General features: G+C 34.2%; 1 protein-coding gene across 3 annotated transcripts in view; it reads right to left on the bottom strand.

Annotated features, from left to right (window-relative positions):
- LOC107570870 (uridine-cytidine kinase-like 1) overlaps positions 1–4,297 on the bottom strand; it is a 19,363-nt gene extending 15,066 nt beyond the window's left edge. Inside the window, exons 1-5 of one of the 3 annotated variants that reach the window (XM_016257150.1) lie at positions 4,050–4,293; positions 2,843–2,914; positions 2,578–2,767; positions 2,350–2,411; positions 1,043–1,059 (exon numbers count right to left, since the gene is read on the bottom strand). In XM_016257150.1, coding sequence (XP_016112636.1) covers positions 1,043–1,059; positions 2,350–2,411; positions 2,578–2,767; positions 2,843–2,914; positions 4,050–4,235 — 527 coding nt within the window. In that variant the 5' untranslated portion in view covers positions 4,236–4,293. Of the gene's footprint in view, positions 1–1,042; positions 1,060–2,349; positions 2,412–2,577; positions 2,768–2,842; positions 2,915–4,049 lie in introns of all 3 variants that reach the window. The other 2 variants (XM_016257149.1, XM_016257148.1) reach the window with 2 other exon arrangements.
- Between the last annotated feature and the right edge of the window lie 7,001 nt (positions 4,298–11,298).

The raw sequence follows: 11,298 nt of genomic DNA on the forward strand, positions 1-11,298 counted from the left end.
TATAATACTTTAAAAATACAATGACAATACAATTAAATAAAAAATATATAGAAAATAAATATAAAAATCAACTAAACCAAACTAAATAAAATAAAACTAAATAAAATAAATATATCAGTGTTGATACTGTTAACTAAAACTAAAGCTGAAACTCATTTTCAGTAATTGAAATAAAGCTGCAATAAAATAAAATATAAATATTGCATGAAAAATGTAAACTGCATGAAAAAAAAACAACTAACTGAAATAAGTTTAAGTACTAAAATTACTAAATAATATATACAATAAATAATGTTAAATTAAATACTTTATAATTTATATATTCTTTAGACAATAACTATTCTTATTTAATTTATATATTTTAAATTGATATTTAATATTTTTAATTATTTATTTATTTAAATATATGTCCAAAAAATATATGTACAAAAAGCACTAAAACTGTATTTGAAACCGAAATAAAATAAAATCTATACAGAACTACTTTGCAAACAAACTAATAAAATGACAAAAGGGCCTAACAAAATTGCTAAAACTTGCTAAAATTACAAAGAAAACTGAAAATATAAAAATAAAAGCTAATTCAAAATATTAATAAACACCATAACACTGAATTAAATTAACAAACTAAAAACAAAATGTAAAAAAAAAAAAACATGTTGGTGTGAAATATGACAGATGTGTCTTCATGATATTCAAATTCACTTGATTGATTATTTTAAAAAACTGAACCACACCAATGCTCATAACGACCAATGTGACAACAAAGAGACGCTGCCCTCTATTGTTCAGTACAGGAAGTGCAGCAGGGCTCAGGAGGAGGAAGATTCCGTCATGCTCAGGCCTCAGTTTGAGAGGCTGGTATAAGTTACCCCTGTGGACTGATCTGAGGCCAGTTTTCTCGCTCCTGCATTTGTGACTGCTCTGAATATCATTATCAGTTCTCAAACTGAGCCCAGATCAGCGCTGAGGGGAAACTTCTGTCAAGCGGCTGTGCAGGGAGTGACAGGAAGAGAGAAGATGATGAGCAGTGCTACTCTACCTGACGCTGAGTTCACGCTGCGCCACCGCGAGGGGAGGAAGAGGAGAGAACAATCCAGTGCAGTGAGGAAGCAAGCCCAAACAAAACGTGTCACCAGTATTACAGAACATGAACAGGCCCACTCAGAATCTGCTTTAAAGGGACTTTTTTGAGCTGATTTTAGGAGGAAATCTGGGGGATTCTGTGGAATGATTTCAGGGAGCTGAGAGTATTACATTCTTACTGATAGCTGGAAATATCATCAAATTGATCTAAATATTCAACAAACACACAGCGGCCGGGAACATGCAGATCTTTGAAGGACGAGTGTTTGAATTTTGATGAAATATGTGGGTGCAGATTCCCTGTGGGCCTGAAAATGAGTAACAACATCATTTGCTGTTCAATATTACAGTCAGTGATACAAACCACATGACATGTCAAATATTAGTCCACTGCAAAGCATTCCCCATCCAAAACACACAAGCGTTATTCAAACTACTTCTCATGAGGTGCACACACTGATTATTGCTCTAATAAATCACAGAAAAAACCTTTAGGAGGAAACAATGAAGATGCATGTAATGGTCATAATCAGTAAAACACAGGCTTGTATGTTCCCACATTATACAGCAATATGTCTCGCAAAGAATAAGAATCTTCTTCGTAATGATAATTAAAAGGATGATTTTCCCCTGAAATTTATTGCAATATTGCCGAAATGACTTAAAGTAATATATTATTTTAATATAATTTTATTATAAATACATTCAAATCTAACTTAATTAAAATGCTAAATAATTCATATTCATAAATCATATTTCTCTTTCCTCAATTTGTTAATTTACCTATATAATTTACCTACATAGACACTCCCAAATAAATTATATATATATATATATATAAAATATTTATTTAACTTAATTAATTGTAACTGTAAATTTAATTCAATTTGTTTACAAATGTCAAGAAATTTTAAATGATAGTTTTATATATCAGTTCTATACATTTCATAATAATTACATTCACAATTAATTATTATAGTTAATTATATATGTTATAGTTCTGTTAAAATTATATTAAATAGGCAGCCTGGAATATTGTGATGACAGTGGGGAGCCTTAGTTACAATAAGCTGAGAACCACTGGTCTACACGGAGTTCATAAGTCAAATATTTCATCTAGAAAGGGGCGATATTACACACCTGAAATTCTTCATAACCAGACCCACCATGATGAAATGATGCTTTAAAATGGGCCTGTATCTTTGAATGCCTATACTGTGCTGTCTACTGCTAGATATTAAAATAAATGTCTGTTGATCTTACCTCCTCCAGCTGACTGTGTACATGCTGCACTATAAGATCAATGGCCACCATGTTGCCGCCACCTACAGGAAATAAAGAACAGGAATTCCAACTAAGCATTCCTAAATCATACTAGCACTACTGCTACAGTATGCAATATGTGCACTGTGAAATTTCTGTACAACTGACAAAATGTGCAGACTGTATCCTATAATGCAATCTGCTTGACATTTGTCAAAGCAAACGCACCGCGTGGCACCACGATATCTGCCAGCCTCATGGTGGGCTCGATGTACTGTTCAAAGGCTGGCTTCACAAACTTGTTGTACTGTTTGATCACTCCCTCAATGTCCCGGCCGCGCTCTGTGATGTCCCTCCTGAGCCTCCGTACCAGCCGGATGTCAGAATCTGTGTCCACAAAGATCTTCATATCTAGCAGCTGAAACAGACAGACGACGCTGCAGATCAGGTCATTGAGAGGGTGAGGGAAAACAAGACATTTTATGATGTTTACCTTCAGCAGCTCTTTATCTGCAAATAACATGATCCCCTCAAATATAATGACGCTGGCCCCATACACCGTTTTCTGCAAGCAGAAAAAAAAAGAGTTAAGTTTGATTCTAGTAGAGAAAGTAAACTTTATTTCAGCACACCTGTTTTTAATAAATCCTGATGAAGGCTTGTGTGCGGAAATGCTAAGATTAAATTATGTAATATTACAGTTAATGGAAAAGCAAATGCAGTGTTTATTAGCTTCTGTTAGTTAAAGACTAGAGGTTAGCTATTTTTTTGCTTGTATATAACAGGGCTTACTGAAGTTTTTTGACCTTTGACCTAACATTTACTTCAAGTACTTCTGATTTTAAGGCAATATTTTTATAACTTAACAACATTTGCATGTTCATGGCTCTCTGGTATTGGTTAATAGTCACATGACATGCAGGGAAAAAATATTTCAGCTTTAAGTAAGTGTTTTATTTTAATTTTTTGTTTTTAAAATTGTTTATTTTATTTTAACATGTTTATGATTTAATTATTATTTTAAATGATTTATTTTCAGTTTACATTTTTATGATTAAATTTTTTATATTTATTTTAATTTTTTTGTATGATTTTATTACTTTACAATAATTTATATTTAATTTGACATTTTTGTGATTTAATTTTTAATTATTTTAATTTTACATTATGTAATTATTTTTTTAATGATTTATATTTAACATTTTTATGATTTAATTATTTTAAAAATATTTAAATTTCACATTTTTATGATTTAATTATTTAAAAAATTAATTTGAATGGTTACATTTTTAATTTAAATATTCATTTTTTAAAATTATTTTAATTTTATATTTTATGATTTAATCATACTTGCAATTAAATATTTTAATTTGACATTTGTGATTTGTGATTTTTAAGTTTTTATCATGTCATTATTTTATTTTTTTAAACATTTTTTTATGATTTCATTAGTTATTAGCTTTTTAATGAACTCACAATCCAGTTTAGGAATATATCGTAAAGTTGTTGCCATTTTAAAATCATAAAGCAGCTTTCAAAGCAGCTTCCACAACACTGATAATTTACATAAACTTGACACATGTGAATCAGAGGAGAAAAATGAGGAACATCAAACCCACAAATTCTGTTCATCTCATATAAAGGATTTGACACATGATCAGCTCTCCACGCTCTGTGTGTGTGTGTGTGTTTCCACTCACCCACTCTTTCTGCCGTCCGTGTGTGGTGAAGTCATACACCGGGATCTTCACGCTCTTGCCCTGCTTGAGTTTGCGGAGAGTGTGCACCAGCAGGCTGAAATCAAAGGCGTCTGGATGGTCAAAGTTGTAATCATTATTAGCAGCCTGCAGCTGCTGTTCGGCCGTCAGAACCTGCAGGAAAGACATCACAACAGACGCGCCAAGGTTACACCTCTGACTTCAGCTCAAATATCTGCCAGCGGTGTGGCCTGCTGGTTACAGATCAAGGCTGGTAACTGAAAGGTTGTAGGTTCAAAACAGACAAGGGTTGACCTATGAACTCACTGTCCTTGAGCAAGACACAACACCAGGTTCCTCCAGATAGTTGCCATTGCAAATCATGCATTTAGTAAATGTTATAAGCCACGAGGGTTTGTGCGTTACAGTGGTTTTACAGGCTAACTACTTCAATATAAACAACAGCAAAAGCAATCTGATAATAAATGGGGAAAATAAAACTTATTATTATTTTTGCAGATATACCATTATCTACCATGCAAATGTTTGGTGTCAGTAGGATTTATTATTTTTTTTAAATAAATGAATGCTTTAATTAATACTCATTAATATTCAAGGATGAATTGAACTGATCAAAAGTGACGACAAAAGACATTTATAATGTTAAAAGATTTCTATTTCAAATAAATGCTGTTCTTTTGAACTTCCTATTAATTTAAGAATCCTGGGGAAAAAAAACACTTTATGCAAAAATATGAAGCAGCACAACGGCTTTCAATATAAACAACAACAAGAAATGTTTATTGAGCAGTAAATGGATATCGAGCAGCATATTAGAATGATTTCTGAAGGATCTGAAATTCATCAGAGGAATAAATTGCATTTCAAAATATATCCAAAAAGAAAGCAGTTATTTTTTATTTTAATAATATTTGACAATATGACAGTTTTACTGTATTTTTGAATCAAACAAATGTAGTATAAAAGCATAAAAGTTAAGCATAAAAGACAAAACACACACACAAAAAAAAAAAATATATATATATTTTTGAATGCTTGTGCATCGTATTAGAGATAATGCAGATGTGCAGAATTGTTGGGAAAACAGAGACAGACTGCTCTCACTCCTTTTGACGAATACATTTCCATGTTTTTAAAAATCTAGCAAGTTTAAAAAAAACATTTTGTAGAGATTAGAGTAGGCCTGGGCGATAAAACGGTATTGATATTTATCGACGGTACACCTTCTCCGATAACGATATAAAAAATGTTCGATATAGCGCACGATATAGGCACGTGCTATGAGTGCCGCAGACAGCACATACAAACACCAACACGAGTGCTGTGCCTGCCTGTGATGAGGAGATTGTGAGTAAAGAATGAATATTAGTCAAATTTAAAATAAACATTTGCATTTGAATGCAAAAATAGTACAATCCAATGTTAGGTGTGCATCAGGGAGCGTCATCAGTGGAGCACGAGATGCGGTGATAATGATGTGAGTGACGTTGTTGCATTTGAATGTTTTGTTAGCCCACGAGATGCGCCGCTGCTGCGTTATGCATTCAACATATTAGAGAAATATAGAAGCTCAATGCGGAGAAGATCTTGAATGGGTTAAAACCGAAACCAAGCCATTCACACAGAACGCATATTCAGCGCATTTTTAGACAGACAAATATGACTGCTGCACTCGCGTCTCACAGAAGAGATGTATGGAAAGCCATGCAAAGTTAAAACAGTTTAAACTTTTAGAAAACACGTCACGAATTTGTGGAGGTTTATTCCTTTTAAATGCAGTCTGTGTGAATGGCGCTTAGGCTCTTTGGATTAAGCAGTGCATAAATACGTGATGCTGTTTTGTTCATAATTGTTTATGCAATTTACGAAATTATATTTGATTTATATGAGTTAATTTAGACGTAATGCACATTTTTTATAGACTATTACTTCCAAGCGTTGAACATTTAAAATGTGCTGCATTATTTTGCTCATTTTGCCCTCCTGTGACCTCGGGAGACAAGCCAAAAGTTGAACCTGTTTAATCTGCATATAAAACATAAGAAATTAGATATTTGTTTCATTTTTATTTTGTTTTTGACTGTTAAAACCAAAAAAATATGTATTGTTTGTCTCAATAAATTGAGTTAATTTAAAAATACAGTGGTTAAATGTAAAAAATAATTTATATTGCTCTTTGTTTTAAAAAGAAGTTAATAAAAAATGTCAATAATTATCGATACCGAACTATATGAAACATTATACCGTTGATACATTTTTTTTAGCTATATCGCCCAGCCCTAGATTTGAGGCTACATATTCTTTGTGAAGGCAAAAAAAAAAGTTAAGAATTTTTAGAAGTGTATTAGTTTCCACAATTAAAAAAAATAATAAATAAAAAAATAAATAAAAAAGTAAATTAAACAAAATAAAAAAATAATAACAGTAATATATATATATATATATATATATATATATAACGTGCTACAGAAATAAAGATGACTTGACTTAAGCATCACAACATGACACTAATTTTTCTCCATTTTTCTCCATTCTGTCACCGATGGAGTTTTGGTTTCTTGCCGCTGTCGCCTCTGGCTTGCTTAGTAGAGGACACTTCAGTTCCAGCGATATCGTTGACTTGATTGCAAATGATTGCACAGATACTATTTAAACTGAACTGAGCTGGATGTTGACATCACTGAATTCAATGATGAACTGTCTTTAACTGAAAAATGAGTGTTTACTATTGTCCTTTTGCATTATTGGCACACTATTTTCCTAATTAATGCTGTTCAGTTGCTTTGACACAATCTGTATTGTTAAAAGCACTATATAAATAAAGGCGACTTGACTAACTACATATGCATATAATCAGGGAATACATTTTGCGGACCATAAATCTTTTTTACCAGCCATGAAACTGTATGTGCATTACTTCATTAAAACAGGCAGAACTAATTGGGGAAACACATCTAACTGCAATTTTTATAACCATTTTACTTCGTTTTTTTTTATTTTTTATTAAACAAATCAACAAAAATATATTACTGTAATACTACTGAACTGTAAATTATTTAATTTATACAATGATAATAATAAAATGGCACATGCTGTATTTTCAAATGCACGTTATAAGCGACTCAAACTCACAGCACTTGCAGGGACTGAGTTTGTGTGGAGAAGAAACGCCACATTTAATGATTGATGAGGTGTTCAATTTAGGCCTTGAGTGCTAGGGAGTGTACTGTAGTGACACCACTGATCGACAACGTAAACAATGATCAGTCATGATTATACAGTGGGGAAAAAAAGTATTTAGTCAGCCACCAATTGTGCAAGTTCTCCCACTTAAAAAGATGAGAGAGGCCTGTAATTTTCATCATAGGTATACCTCAACTATGAGAGACAAAATGAGAAAAAAAATCCAGAAAATCACATTGTAGGCTTTTTAAAGAATTTATTTGCAAATTATGGTGGAAAATAAGTATTTGGTCAATAACAAAATTTCATCTCAATACTTTGTTATATACCCTTTGTTGGCAATGACAGAGGTCAAACGTTTTCTTTCATATGACTTGGAGACTTTAAATATAGTGCACCAGCCAAATGGATTAATGTTGTCAGGGTTTCTGGGCGGGTTTTAATGGTAAATTTAAGACTTTTTAAAGACCTTTTTAAGACCAAGTAGCCTAAAGAGAATTTAAGGAATAGACTGAAGGGAACACAATGTGTCAATATGGTCTTTTAATGTAAATGTCTTGTATTACCAATGTTTGAAAATTAAATTTTCAATAGATCTCCATTACCTTTTCATTTATTTCACAAACAAAATAGTTTAGGGCTTGAATAGCTCTGCTCCCACACTAGCATATGAAAAGAAAAGAAAAAATCTTTCCTTAGTATTTTTGTCTTGTTTTCGAGTGCAAAGGTTTAAAGATTCTTAAATAACATTAACTTGAGACACAAATGGACTAGGGCTGTGTATCACCAGCAAAGTCACGATACGATACGATACATATCACGATACAGGACTGCACTGAATTTCACCTCAGCAGAATTGAGTTAAACAGCTGTTTATTAAACACTGCATACTATAGTGCCATTGCTAACTATTGGCAGAGCAGGCAGCTGACGTCTGCATTATGAAGGGCCTCCATAACTGTACCACAGTACAATAATGGCATATGTTTCATGTTTACATTGTGCACTCCCCAAGGTACAATATTCTGATTGTTTGCATCTTGTTTTTAAGCTTATAAATAATAATTTACTTGTTCTAATCAATTTATATTGTAATGTACTCATTCTAATATATTTAAAAAAATCATTTACATTGCTGGTAGGTTATCATTGCACAAATTAACACTCTAGAATTAAAAAAAAAAAATTAGAAGAGTTCTAAACTAAGGCGCTGTCTTCACTATCTAACGCACACACACTCAAGGCTGATTTATACTCGAGCGTCAGCAAGTTCGCTTTGAGTGCACGTGACGTCATTTCGCGTGGCGGTGTGCACAACATTTTTTGTAACTTTCCGCTTCCGAAGATGCACGAGTTCAAAGCGACTCTAGCCGAACATGCACGTCTGTGCCAGCATTTGTGTGAAACAGAAGCAGTTTGATGTTAAGTTCAGTCACACACACGGATCATGTTGCGGCAGAACTCAGACATCCAGGAACAAACTTTTTAGCGCTGCCCCGCAATTTTATCAACTAAATAGCTTAATCGCTCAAGAGCTACATTATCTTTCTCAACAAGGAGCTGGTAGCATCATTGTTTCTAAAGGAATTAAAGCCACAGCTTCACTGTTAATAGAGAAATGCGGCAAAACGGTGGTAATTCATACATACACAGCCTCTCTCGGTGTCGTAAATGAACAGTTGATGAATCACAATTTTCTGAGAATAGATTATTGAAGTGGAGATCGCTAAACTGCAAGCTAACCAGTGTTTTCAGAAAGCACGCAGGTTTATCCACAGTGGAGAGAGAGAGCGTGCACAGGGTTGTCAGGTTGACAAAGATAAGTAACACACTTAGCAGATATTTCTGTATTGCGCAAGTGTAAAGCTCTGTTTTGGGATTACGTCTCTTTATAACAGGTAACCCAGTTGCGTTCCTCTGCGGCCAGATTAAACCTTGTTGTAGCCTATATATTATGCTCTATTCATTCTTTTTTAGAAACCTCGCACTTTTCTACTCAATTTTAAACATTGTAAAATTTTAAACAAATTAAGCGCGGTCCACTGCTGCACACGTGCCACGATATCGATACAGGGCCAGCTGTATCGATACTCATATCGTCAAATCTCTGTGACGATACATCGTCATATCGATATTTTGAACACAGCACTAAAAATGACATAGGACGATAAGAATAAGTCTTTCTTTCTGAGAGATCAAAATGAAGTGAATTTATAATTATAACAAGAACAAATATCTGCCAATGGAGAAACTTTAATATTTGAAAACAGTTTTATGGTGAAAATCTTAAATGACAGATTAGACTATATTACCAACAGTAATATCTAATGATGCAAACTACTTAACTCTTTTCTGTCAAATTTCACCATTTTGAATTGAAAATATAGCCTATAATTTACATGATTCATGCAATTCTTAACAGAATGCGACGAGACACGAAAAATTAACAGGTATTTTCAGCTTCACAGGACTGGAGTGGTGTGGATTACTGTGTTTTACTCTCAGATGAATTACTCTCATTCTGACGGCACCCATTCACTGCAGAGGATCCATTGGTGAACAAGTGATGATGAAGAAAAACTCATCTACATCTTGGATGGCCTGAGGTTGAGTAAATGTTGAGAAAATTCTAATTTTCGGGTGAACTATTTAACTTCTTTTCTATCAACTGATTAAAACTGACAAATCTGCACGAATTTCACATTGGCCAGTATTTACAGGTTTCCATTCAGATTTTTGTATTTGCTACGTATTGCTAACACCAAATATTCAAAGATGTCATATTTAGTTTTACAGTGTTTACACTAAAACATGCCAACCCTGAAACAATACCTAGACATTGGTTGAAAATGTTCTGCTTCATTATTATTGTTCTCTTATAGCTCTTTTGCACTTTAATCTGTTTGAGAGACTTGTTTACTTTTTGTTGTGTATTGTTTTATTATTTAACTTTTAACGTTTGTTCATCAAAATCAACCTGATTTTGTAAAGTAATTCAATACAGTTACAATACCATACAGCAAATAAAAGTTTCAACAATTACCCATAATTTCGTACATCATATTTCTAACGGAATAGAGCAGTATGAACATTCTTCAAAACATCTCCTTTCATGTTTCACAGAAGAAAGTCAGTCATATGGGTCTGGAACAACATGAGGATGAATAACGTGAGAGAATTTTCCTTTTTGGGTGAACGATCACTTTAAAAAAAAATACAGACGTTAACCTAAACGACAGCACATTAGCAACTTCTGGTTCGCATCATGAGCTCACTCAAGGACGGTATGAGAATACACCTTTGTGCAGATCGCTTATTCGATTGAAACCTGACAAGATGTGCCAGTCATAAACTCAGGTTCTCTGCAAATACATAAATCTGATGCAAATGAGCTTAGCAAGCAAACATAGAAAGCAGAGAGTGCTGTCAGCAACAGCTGAATTTACCATACAAGTATGTGCGCAGACTGCACAACAAAACAACACAACACACCTGAGGATGCGCACAAAGATGCTCTGAAAATGACTTCAAGTTACCAGGCTTACCTTCCATCTGCCCTAAGAGCCCAGCAGCCTGATATCCTGGCTCCCGAGTACGCTGGGAGTGTGTTCATGATGAGTGCGCAGAGACAGACAAGAGCTCCAGAGAAGGATCAGCGCTAATATAACCACTGGGACGCATGCATACACGGACACTCAGAGCGCCTGCCCTCTGGCAAGCCGAGGAGAGCGACAGAACAGGAAGAAAACGAAAGTGAAGCAGAGGGGAGGAAAACAAAACTGTGCCTTCTACGACGGTTTGGTTTTGTTTTCACCGTCACAAGCATTTAGTGGGCTGGGACCATTCAAGACAAACCGTTCAGTCTTTCTTTCTTTGTCGCTAACATACTATGGACCCTGCCAACAAACATGAGGATAACCTATCCCGCAGATTATGTTTGGCGGGTGGTATTAATAGCAGCAGGTTGGAAACACGCAGAGCACACGCCCCCTCCGCTGGCCTCTTACGGGGCAGCTCATCTGTCTCTGTGACCATCGGACTACTGCTG

Source organism: Sinocyclocheilus grahami, unplaced genomic scaffold (assembly GCF_001515645.1).
Source record: "Sinocyclocheilus grahami isolate Dianchi unplaced genomic scaffold, SAMN03320097.WGS_v1.1 scaffold1515.1, whole genome shotgun sequence".
Taxonomy (NCBI): Eukaryota; Metazoa; Chordata; class Actinopteri; order Cypriniformes; family Cyprinidae; genus Sinocyclocheilus; species Sinocyclocheilus grahami.